This window comes from Buteo buteo, chromosome 13 (assembly GCF_964188355.1).
Source record: "Buteo buteo chromosome 13, bButBut1.hap1.1, whole genome shotgun sequence".
Lineage (NCBI taxonomy): Eukaryota > Metazoa > Chordata > Aves > Accipitriformes > Accipitridae > Buteo > Buteo buteo.
Genome location: NC_134183.1, coordinates 11,843,343 through 11,855,047, shown reverse-complemented (window position 1 = coordinate 11,855,047; position 11,705 = coordinate 11,843,343). Strand labels below are relative to the sequence as shown.

The window sequence follows — 11,705 nt, the reverse complement described above, 5'->3', positions numbered from 1 at the left end:
ATTCCCACATCCCACATTCCCGCATCCCCCTGGGGCTGCAGTCACAGGGAGCCCACAGGGACCCCTGGGGCCACTCCTGCCGAAGAAGACCCCAGACCCCATGCAGCCCGGCAGCACAGCGTTACCTGGTGCGGGTGCGTCCCTGGGACGGTGCAGAGCATTGCGGCTGGGGCCAGGGAGAGCCGGGAGGAGCGGCAAAGCCCCCAGAGCCCGGGGCAGCAGCCGCGGCCCCAGGGCCAGCACCCGCACCCTCACCTCCCGGCAGCAGTGGTTGACAAACCGCAGGTGGACGCTGACTTTGGTATTAATCTTTATCAGGCACTTCACCATGGTGGCACGGGCAGCGGCTGGCCTGTGGCAGTGGGTGCCCGCAGGGACTGCGAGGGGGCGTGGGGACGGCTGCTCGCCCGCCGGCACCGCTGACGCAAGCAGCGCTGGAGCCACTGGCCCCGGGGTTGGGGCTATTTTGGGCTCCCACATTTCCACGGGACCGAGCCGAAGTGAGAGTGAAGAAAAGCAGCTGCTGGGGCAGGGGTGGTGCTGGGAAGCCGTGCCAGCTCAGGGTAATTTATTGTGGGAGGCTATTTAATGCTCTTGCCGCTTCGCAACAGCACGCGGGGGAGAGGGTGCTCACATTTAACTGTCTGCAGGGCTGCCGCAGCTGCCAGGCACACTCCTGCCCCCCAAATCAGCACAGACATCAGCCCTGGGATCCCTCGATGGAAATAAATACCTTTCCTGCTCTGAGGGACCTGTCCACTTGGGCAGGCAGCATTTCTGCACCCTGTCCATGCTGTAGCCGGGGGAGCAGGATCAGTGCAGCTGTGCTGGGGCAGGGGCTGGCCCCGCAGCCCATCCAGGAGCAGGGCACAACGGCAGGGTGCACCCCCTCCCTCACCCTACGCTCCCTGCCACCCCCATTCCCTCGTCCACCTTCCAGTTTTCCAAACTCCATGCACCTTCACATGGCCCTGACACACACCAGCAGCGCCCGCCACACACACTGCTCTCCGTCACCCCAGCGTCACTGGGAACCAGACACTGCTGTCACCAGCGGGCACAGCCACAGCCCCCAGCATTGTCCCCAGCCCCGTGGGGCCGCTCCAGGGCTGGTCCCAGCGTTTTGCCCTCTACCGACCCTCCTTCCCAGGTGCATCCCACCCCCGCACGGCTCTGACCCCGGCTGCAGCCCTGCCCTGGGTCGGGGGGTACCAGCCTCCCCACCGCAGGCTGGCACAGAGCTCCAGCCTGGCAGACTGGCAAGCCGTGGGCAGTGGCCATCAGCCAGCCAGGAGCAGCTCTCAGGTGGGTGACAAGTTCTTTTGCAGACCAGCTTGTTCCAGTACACAGTCAGACCCCAGCCCTGCGGCTCTCAGTAACACTCTGCTCTGCTGGGACCCTGCTGGGTGCTGGCGTGCTGCTCCAGGCAGGTTTGCTTTGCTTTCAAACCAGGGCAGTGTTTGGAAGAGCAGAGTGAGGCATGCCGGCATGCGCTGGACAGGGCTGCCGGGGTGACTTCAAAGCAGGGTTCACTCACCTCTACCCTGGGTCAGAGCTATCAGGGCAACCTGGAGCCATTTGCTGTGTTTCCAGTTTAATCTAAAGTAATGTTGCTGAGAAATTCTCCTCTGCTTTGCTTCTGTACTGGAAACTTCTGTCCCACAACTGGCCCTCCACTTTGCCTGGGCTCAGCTATTGTTGCCAAACTGGTCCCAAGCTGCAAGAGCAACATCTGGTGCCGTCCAGACTTGCCGTAAGGCCCTGGGGACACGTCAGTGTCCTTCCCTGCCCCAGCACCCTACATCAGCATCAGGGGCTACAAAAATCTGATTTTCAGCTGGATGCGTGCATCGGCTTTTTGTGCATGCATGTGTGCACGTGTGTGTGCACATGCACACGTACGCATGGCCCCAGGGCCGGGGCTGCCCCGGCTCCCGAGCCCTGGCAGTGGCAGGGAGAGCCACCCCGTGCCCTACCTTCCATGATGGAGATGTGCACGGCTCTCCTCCGGGTGCGGGGCACGCTGCTCAGGCGGGGGCCGTGGGTGATGGAGGGGCAGCTCCGGCTCGGCACCAGCCCTGCCCTGGGGATGAGAACGAGGACAGTGTCAGAGCCCGGCCAGCGCCAGAGCCCCGTGTACACGGCAGCTCTCCCGCTTTGGTCCTGTGGCCCCCTCCGCCACCCCAGGGAGCCGGGTACCAAACCCCTGGGAGGCCCCGGCCCCGTGGGCTGCTCCGTGCTGCACCACTGCTGCTGGGTTCTTACCGGTGAATCTCGGGCGGCTCCCTCTTGATCTTGGCGCTGGACTCCATCACCTCCTTTGCAACGCGGCCACTGCGGGTGGTTCAAGAACAGCAGCCGTGAGGACGTGAGCGCCGCACCGGCGAGCCACAAGCTCCCCCCGTGGCACACCGTGCGCCAGCACGGCCTGGCCCCCTCCCCACACACAGGAGCTGGGGCAGGGGGGCTCTCCCTGCAGCTCCGGGGGAAAGCAGAAATATTTGCTGGAAATAAGGGTGATGGGAAGATCAGGGAAAGGCTGGGCTGACACTTCTGCCACCACGTTTTGCTGCTTCTCCTGGCATGAGGTGCTGGACACCACGGTGTCACATCCCCTCTGGGGGGGGACAGACCATGGGCATCTGGGCCCTCCCGTGCCAGCAAGGAGGGTGCTGGCATCGTGCACCTCGCAGCTGGGGAGGCACCGGGGTCTCTTGCCCTGCAGAGATACAACGTCCCAGGTCCAGGCTCTTGCTCTAGGGCCAGGGAGGAGCAACACCCCTCCAGGAATTTAGGAATTGTGGTGATTCGTTTCACTCCATGTTGTTCTCAAAAACCAAGCTCCAAAGCCCCTGGTCCTCTCCCCTCCTCCACTCCTGTCCCTCCAAAAATCTGCCATTTTGGGGCTAGGGAGAGGGATGTCAGCTGTGAAACACAGAAAGAAGTAGTGATGGCCTTGTTGAGGCCGCAGTGCTGCAGTGGGAGGACCTCCGGCGAGAGGAGGACTCTTAGCAAGTCCTCGGACCGCTGCAGCCCTGAACTGCTCCCCACAGCACATCCAAAGGAGCATCCGAAAATACATCCAGTAGCTGCTACTTACTGTCATTATTTACCTGTATCGGAACCGGCTTCCCTTGAAGAACAAGTTGCTGCTGGACACCGTCCGGACCTGGCTCGACTTCTCCAACCTGCAACGGCACCAAGAGCTGCGTACGCGCCCGGGCAGGGTACGGGCCCCGGCACCGCTTCACGGCAAAGCCTTCACCCAGTTTTGTTTTCAGTGCACCATGGTGGTGACAAGGATAGATGGCTCTGCTGATGCTCTTACAGCATCATCCCCGCCAGACAGACCCCCAGCATCAAAGGGAGGGAGCCACATGCCGCCAGCAAATGGCAGCAGGACCAAGTTACAAGAGCAAAGCCCTGGAGATGTGAAACACCACCAGGAATGAAAAAAGCCACCGGCAGTTGTGGGGTGGCACCGGCTGGCAGGACACGAGCACCTGGACCGTCGTGGCATCACCCTGCAGCCCTCTCTGCCAGCACAGCATGTCCCTGCCAGCAGCGGGACCATTGCCCAGCCCGTGCCCAGGCTCCAGGATGGACCTGCTACCAATGGCTTCCCCAGCGGCTGGAGCGGGGCTTGGGCTGCAGCTCACGCCAGGTCCTCCGGGTCCTCCAGCGAGCACCTGCATGCAGGAGCTGCACAGGGCTGAAGCTCTCCAGGGGGCTAAAACCTTCACCACGACCTCTGCATTGCAGGGGTGCAGGAATCGGCCCGTCCCAGGCAGGCCGGCGCTCGCTGGGGTCAGTCCGGCCAGCGGTGGGTAAAACTGCCGGGAGGGAAAGTCCTGTCTCCTCCTCATCCCATGGGAGCCAGTCCCTCGCCCCGGGGCGAGCCCAGCAGCACCTTGGCCGAGCCCACAGTCCACTCCACCGGATGCATAATGCAGCGGTAATTTACTGACATGATTAATCATAAAAAGATTTGTAAAGCAATATTGCAATTTCATTTCATGTTAATATAATGAGAAATGAAACCTGCTGATTGCAGCTGCTGATTGCAGTATTCCCAAAGAGAATACATCACACACTTTATCTCGCATCTTGCTGATTAAAATAAAACTCATTACAAAGCACAAAGCAGGCTATTTTTAAGTTCACCATGAGCAGGATGGTAAAACCAAACCATTCCACCTGGCACCTCCCTGTTTTTTTGACAGACAGTCCAGCCCGTGACCTCTCCCTTTTTGTTTGACAGCCCAATTAACCAAACCAGGGACAAAAATGCTGCCTTGGTGGCCATGAACCAGGGAGCCCAGAGCTCCTGGGGAAGGACAACACCTTCCCCATCCTCCCCGGGTAGGAGCTCCCACCGCCCAGGTGAGACCCCCAGCCCAGAGGTCCCCCAGAGCCGGGCAGCTGGTGGGGATGGTCCCTTGAGCCACTGTCCCCAACTGCCCAGGCTTGCGGCTGCAGCCCAGACTGCACGTCATCTCCCCGGTCCCTTGAATATTTCCCATGAATAATTAACTTGTTCCCAAAGCGCTTAGATGCAAATTATTTCTGAAAGTTTTTGAGCCTTCCTCACTAAAAAAGGCAGGCTTTTCTAAAGCACTCCGGGGCACTGGCGCGACTTCAGTGGGAATTTTCATGCAGGATTCAGCACAAACAGACCCTGTGAAGCCATTTTGAAAATCCACCCTTGAATATTAGGTCAGAAAATATTCCCTGAGTTTTGCCAGCATCCATCCCTGCTGCACCTTGCACCGACCATGTGCCGCACTCACAGCGCCTGAGCATCCGCACACACGGGCCGGCTCCAAACAAGCTGCCGTTAACCAGGAAAATGCTAAAACATGTCTGCTGTTGCAGACAGGACGTGTGCCGGTTGCTCAGCATTGAAGGCTTAATCTCCAAACAATTAGTTTTAATCTCCTGATTAAAGGTTCACTGTGGAGGGATGAACACACTGCGGGGGGTGGGAGGGACCCCGTGGGGCAGAGCCCCCATCCCAGGGTGCCACACGGCTGGTGACAGCCAGTGCTTGAGCCCCAGTACCTGGATGGAGCCCACGGGCGGGTGGTGTGCAGGGCAGAGCCGACCCACGGGGAGATGCAGAACACACCACCACGCGCGCCTGGGTGACCCCGCACTTACTTGTAGAAAGCCTGGTTTTCTATCCCACACTTCCAGAGGTGCTTGCAGGCTTCTGGTGTTGGGGCAAAATATGTAAGAACAATTTTCTTTTCCTAAAGGAGAAAGACAGGGAGTTGGTAGGGGAACAATGAGTGGTGCCCGCTGGGCAGCACACTAGGAGTGTGGATGGAAGCCAGAGCAGCCGGAGCTGGAGAGCAGCACTGACACAGGGCAGATCCTCCTCCAGAGCAGCTCAGGACACCGGGAGATGTTGGAGCATCAGCTGACACCCCAGCATGGCGCCTCACACAAGGGATGGGCCACCATGCATGCCAGTGACCTGCCACCCACCTCCTCTGGCTTACCTGCCTTTTTGAATATCCAGAAATAAATTTTTTAAAAACATCATGCTGATGGCTTGGGTGGGAGCCGATATCAGCCAGAGGTTTTCAGGCTGATTTTATCAACTGGGGCTAACCGAGCATGATGGCGGTAACAAATAAGCACAATAATCCCAAATACAGCACGTGGCCATGGCAAGCAGGCATGGCGAGAAGCTGCTGGAGGTCCCGGGCTGCTGCTCAGGGCAGAGCCCTCACCACGGCATAGCCTGGGGCTAACCCAGCGTCTGCAGGCTCTAATGCCCAGAGCAAGGTGCCAACAGCAGCAGGGAGGTGACCCCAGCGCTGCCATCGAGCTGCAGCCCCTGCCACTGCTGCCACTTGTACCGCCAGGCATGGGGTGATGCTGCTGCAGGCTGCAGCCTGCCAAGTTCATGGAGAACCTGCTGAAGGAACGACCGTGGCTGCGCTCAGGAAGTCCCAAGAGAAAGGAGAGCACTCACCTCTTTCTGACTTACGTATAAATAGAAAGTCTTCCCTTCGAATTTCATTTTGGTCACCTCGTTCCTGAAAGGACAAGGACGAGCAGGTGAGACGCTGCACGGAGCCCACCGCAGCCCGGCTGGCTCGTGGGCGCAGCCCCAGCCAAAGCATTTGCTGCGAGCTGCAGGGTGAGAGCTGGTGCTTTGGGGATGGCAGCGGGACAGCTTCAAGACCCCGTTTTCCATCCCTGGGTCCTTCCATCACCTGGGCAGTGAGAGGAGCCCAGGCTCAGAAACAAGCAGCTGGAAAGGGGGATGCCCTGGGGTGAAGGTGATGGTCAGCGGGGTGTCCCAGAGTCACTGGGACCTCATCACAGGGGCACCGGCCGGGTGGCAATGCCAGCCGTGAGGGACACACTGGCCAAAATCCAAGATGCAGCAAAGACCGAGGAACAACACAACCAGGTTCAGAAGGACTGGAGGAGCTTTCGGGAGACCCAGCCAACGTGCGGATGATGCAAGTTAATGTAGACAATGTAGAAAATAGTTAAGTCTGGGGCAACAAAGCAAATGGAGAGAGAGTGCAGCTCACAGGAGAAAGCCCTGCTGTGTACTGACCAGGAGCGAGCTTAGGGGCCGGGGTAGAAAAGTCCTTGGAGCCAGCAGCCCAGCGTACAGCTGCAGCAGGGGAGGCAGCCAGGCTCCAGGGCTCCTCCAAAGGTGGGACAGAGCAAGAAGTGACACCCTGAGTGCGCGGCGTGGCCCCGCTCGGTGCCGTTCTCCCTGTCCCAGCAGCGTCCCACTGCCCCGGCAGCACAGCGACTGCATGGCACCGTGAAGAGGACCTGTTTTCTCCCCTGCTTCTCAGATGCGGGCATGCAAGCTCACGGGTGCGCTGGTGCAAGTGTGTGCAGGGCATGGGGTGGGTTTTCCAGCTGGCGCAGCATCGCTGCCCTCCGTGTCCTCTGCTCGGAGCCTGTCCCAGCTCAGACGTGGGCACTGGGTGCACTTACCGCTGTCCCATTACAGGCACGTCGCCCGTATCCCAGTGTGGTGCGAGTGCCTGGGGAAGGCACCTGGTGCTGGGACCACCCACATGCCCCATCCATGGGAGCTCACCCGAGCACCCCTTGAACACCCTGGGGTGACGCAGGGCACTCATGGCCTCTGCCCCACAGCACCGCACACAACTGGCGACAGAGCGAGCAGAAGCGAGCCGGCCGGCACGGCTCCAAGCGAGCAGGGCGCTGCAGGTGATGCAGGGGCAGGAACTCACCATTTAATGAAGTGTACTCTCTTGTTTCCCTGCAGAACGACAAAACCGAAGGGAGTGAAGGCCAAAAACGCCGCATTCCCCGACACATCCTGGAAGACAACACCAATTTCTCATCAAAATGTTTGAGCTGGCAAAGCTTATACATCAACGGTCACCCTAAGCCCTAAGGGTGGTGGCAACGTAGAATCCTCCGTGCCGTCTCTGCCAGCGGGACACTCCTGGCGGGTTCACCCGGACCGTGACACCCTGCACACACGGTAAAACCCGCAGCTGAATAACGGGGCAGCTGGTCCAGTGGCACTAATGAGGAGAAGCCGCAATAGAGCTTTCAGCCGCAGCAGTCCCATCTGCTTACTAGTGAGGAATAAACAGCGAAGGCAGTGCCCCACCAACACTTTCACTAGTAATTAAACCAGGAAGTGGTAAAAACCCATTACACTTGACTCCCTTAGAGCCCTGCACAGCCAGTGCAGCTGGGCGGCATCGAGACAGTTTAAAACCAATAATTAGTATCATGCACAGAGCAAGGCAGCAGTTTAACTTAATCATAATGTCTAGACTCCAGGGAAGTGATCATTAACTGCGCTGATGTGCACAGAAAAAACAGATACATGCTGAATTTTAAAAATATTATGAAACAGTTGTGGCTATTCAGTAATTGTTAGATTCGCCCTGACTTTTATTTGGCCGGCAGACATTCAGATGGCTTTCAAAGGATGCTGAGCTGAAGGGAAGGTGCATGCCAGGCTCAGGATTTCTGGTGCATTGGGCTGGAAAAGCAGGCAAGGAATTTTACAGGGGCGGTTGCGGAAGAGCAATGTCTGATTGGTGTCTGCAATGTTTTATTGGGGGAAAGCATGGCACAGGGCATCTCAGTGGCGAGCAGAGCTGCTCCGCATCTGCAGGGCAGCTCTGCTTGCCGCTGGGATGCCCTGTGCCCAGGATCTCCCCAGCTTGGGGGCACAATGCTCCCCCTCTGCTCCCAGTTGTGCCCTTCCCCGCCTTAATCAAGAGGCGAGACATCTTCTCTGCTGTTTGCTTTCCACCCCAGGATGCTGGATCTCTGTGACTTTGCTGGCACGGTGCTGGGACGGCAGGGAGCCAGCACTATGATAAGATCTTCCGAATTTGAGCAGAGAACAAATTGGTTTTAAAGCCAGATTAGATCAAAAATCCGTCTTCATCTGTCAAGGGTGAATGGCTAAAAGCAGAGCCCTGAACCTCAAACCAATACCCTGCACAAGGCAAGATGTAACTCCTCAAACTCATCATGTCTGAGATGCAGCAGCCCTGTCTTGTGGACGAAGGAAGATTTCTGTGCATCTTCACAGAAACCAGCCTGGCAGCAGCTCCTGCAGCTCAGACCTTGGGCTGCCCGAAGCGCTTTGGCTCTTTCCCAAATCCAGGGAAATCTTCAGGAAAGGGAAAAGCTGTGTCTTGGTAGAGGGACATACCGTCCTGGGGGGTACAGACCCCCTTGCCCCTGCCCACCACTGACACAGCAACCCCCTCAGTCCTGCCCTGCCTATGGCTGGTGCTGCAGCCATGGACAGCGAGCAGGGCAGCTCGGAGATTAATGGGGTGTCAGGCTGGAAGCTGCACAGTTTTGGAGTTGCTGATTTGGGATGGGAGGAGTGGGGGCGAGCTCCCCATGGTCGGCGTGGGGGGGGGAGCTGGGGAGCAGGGTGTCCCCAGGAAAGGTGGGGGATGCTGGGGGAGAGGACGGAGAGCTGAGGGTGCAGAGGCTCGATAGGGGCTGGGGATGCTAAATGGGGCACAGGACCCCACAGGGAAATAAGAGCAAAGCACAGACACCCCAAGCTCCAGTGCTGAGCCAGACATGCTGAGGATCGCTCCCAGGGCAGCATGGCCCAATCCAGCCAGTTACACAGGAGAGCTGAACCAGTGTGGTGATTCAAGTCCTCCAGCTGGCAACCTCTTCAGCAATAACAGACTGCCAGTAAATGGGACACCCCCCCCACCCAGGCCAGGTATATTTACCGCAATTGTGTATTTACGGGGCATAATTCAGTTAAAAGCCCCAGGGGACCACAGAGCAGGCACTGCCCTTAAGAGTGAAATTCTCCATCTGCTTTGCATCCCACATCCATCTGCATGGGATGGGATTGTAAGGGACCAGAGAGAGCCACGTGCAATGACATCTACAGTCAATAAAAAGCATTTCAAACAGAAAACTGGATTACCGGCCAGGGAAGAGCAGAGTGATAGACTGTCTCTGGCAGATTAATGCTTGTTGGTTTCTCAGACACATTACTGACCTTGTTACTGCCTCCAAATTACATGCTTTAGCAGAAGATGATCGGCCACTGTCTTTTATAGCTGTCTGCACATGAAAACACTTTCGTATGGATTCCCTAAGTAGTGTCTGGAAGGACTTTGGAGTAGCCACCCTCCCCACTCCCCTCTGTGCACACGTGCCTGGTTGGGGCTGGTTTTTAAGGCCGGAGAGGGCTGTTGGCTACAGCACATCCCATGTACCACGGCTCTGCCAGCACCAAAGCCTGCTGACAGGTGACAAATGGCTGCACTAGGGACCAGTCACTGGTACCTCTGCAGATTGTTACCGGCTGGAGCAAGAAATCCAATGCAAGGAATAGCGTTCAGAAAACTGGTTTACCTTGCAAGGGTGTGGGTCAACCCCGTAGGTCTCCAGAGTCTGGGCTTTCCTGAGGAAATTCAGCTCTGAAGTAGCTGGTGTCTGCCCACTACAGGAGGGAAAAAAAAGTATTCCATGGTAGACATGAACGTGAAAGTCAGCCCTCAGCTACAGGGTTTCTGTTAACGACAAGAGGCATCAGTCATGGCATATTCCCGTTACATTCATTAGCACAATCAATCTGCAGCAGGAGACCAGCACTGAAACCCAGCCTTTCTTCCCCTGCCAGCTTGATCTAGCAGGAGATAAGCTGAACCAGCAGCACTAGAAAGGACCAAAATTCAGGAGCATCTGCAAAATTTAGGGCTGAATTTCCTATACGCAGCGCAGGCATTTCTTCAGGTGGGGAGGAAAAGGGAGTTTACCGGGCAGAAGGCAGCAGCCCACAGCACGTAAGGGCATGGCTCTGCCGGGTTTCTGGGAGGTCGAAACCCCACTGTGCTCCCCGGGGACCGGCACACAGCCGTCCGGTCGGGACGCGGCCCTGGAGGCAGCGCCAGTGCCATGGGAGGACGGGGCTTTGCTGACTTTGCTGACGGTGTCTCACCCCTCATGTCCCAGAGCAGGGTGAAGGCAGCGCAGGGAGGTGGCAGGAGGGGATCTATGGGGGACAGGGGGTTGGTCACTGTCCCCACCCCACCAGGGAAGACCAGAGATCCCCTCAGGTTATGCCGGCTGAGCCAACAGCCAGGAGCAGGAGAAACCCCTCAGTCCTCCCTGAGGCAGGAGGGATTGGGGCTGACTTTGCACCAGGACTGGACTGCCACATTGCTGGCATACTTTTTTATTTGTCTGCACTTTCTGTGGCTTGTCCTTGGCTGCTTGATCACATTTTCCTTTCAGCGAGCAGAGGTTTGGTGGGAGATGGCAGCTCCTCTTGCAGGGGCATTTGTTGTGATGCTTCTATGCCACTAAACAACCTGCTTTCCTAAAGCTTGTGCTGCTCTGCATTTTTGCTATTACCTACGCTGCCAAGAGCACTGCTGGCTCTCAGCTGGATCTGACGGACCAGAGCAGGGAGTGCTCATCCCATGGCATGACTGAAAATCCCAAACAGGGATAAAAATCAGCCCAACATCAGTAATCCCTGCAGCAGCTGACAATCCCACTCAGCAAAGCCGGCCAGCCGTACCTCAGCTCTGACTTGTGGATCTCCGCAATTTTCCTCTCCAGTTTCTCTGAGTGTTTGGGGAAGAACTGGAACTTGGAGCTGTAGCCTTCTGGGTGCTTCCCCGGATCATAGTCCCCGATCTCAGCTGGGGGAAGGCAGAACCAGTCAGGAAGAGCAGCACAACCCAGACCACAGCGTGCATCCCCATCCCGGCAGCGCCCACCTTGGCAGCAGAGCCGGTGGCAACCAGGCGCAGGGTCAGGGCTCAGAGCATCCCAGGAATGACGCTCCGACCCAGCCATGCTTCCCATCAGGAGGGATAGTTTGTAAGGCATTAACTGTATCCAATTAATTTCACTCTTTGCTTGGGAATCACCTGGCAGCAGATGGTCACTGTCCCAGATTTATTAATTCCTCAGGCTATGTGAACCTCCTGGGAGCCACGCTAGGTCCGTGCGATGGCAGCCCTGGGGCGGTCGGCCTGGAGCACCCCTGGGGTACCCCCGGCCCCCACCCCGATCCCAGCTGGCTGGGAACAAGGCAGCGAGCGAATTCTGCTCACCCTGGGGATGCAACTGCGCCTCGAAAAAATATAATTAGTTGGAAATCTGTGAGGCGACATTGAGAAAAGCTCCTTCCCCTCTTTACCTACCCCGGGGAAGCACTGCTGGTGATCACG

At 57.6% G+C, this 11,705-nt stretch overlaps 1 protein-coding gene across 3 annotated transcripts in view; it reads right to left on the bottom strand.

Moving 5' to 3' along the window:
• The window catches only part of FRMD5 (FERM domain containing 5), a 117,257-nt gene that overhangs the window by 4,541 nt on the left and 101,011 nt on the right, over positions 1 to 11,705 (bottom strand). For all 3 annotated transcript variants that reach the window (XM_075043896.1, XM_075043898.1, XM_075043897.1), the window contains 8 exons: positions 11,048 to 11,171; positions 9,877 to 9,964; positions 7,239 to 7,327; positions 5,984 to 6,047; positions 5,161 to 5,252; positions 3,114 to 3,188; positions 2,266 to 2,334; positions 1,977 to 2,083 (listed from right to left, as the gene is read on the bottom strand). In XM_075043896.1, the coding sequence (XP_074899997.1) occupies positions 1,977 to 2,083; positions 2,266 to 2,334; positions 3,114 to 3,188; positions 5,161 to 5,252; positions 5,984 to 6,047; positions 7,239 to 7,327; positions 9,877 to 9,964; positions 11,048 to 11,171 (708 nt within the window). The remainder of the gene's footprint in view (positions 1 to 1,976; positions 2,084 to 2,265; positions 2,335 to 3,113; positions 3,189 to 5,160; positions 5,253 to 5,983; positions 6,048 to 7,238; positions 7,328 to 9,876; positions 9,965 to 11,047; positions 11,172 to 11,705) is intronic.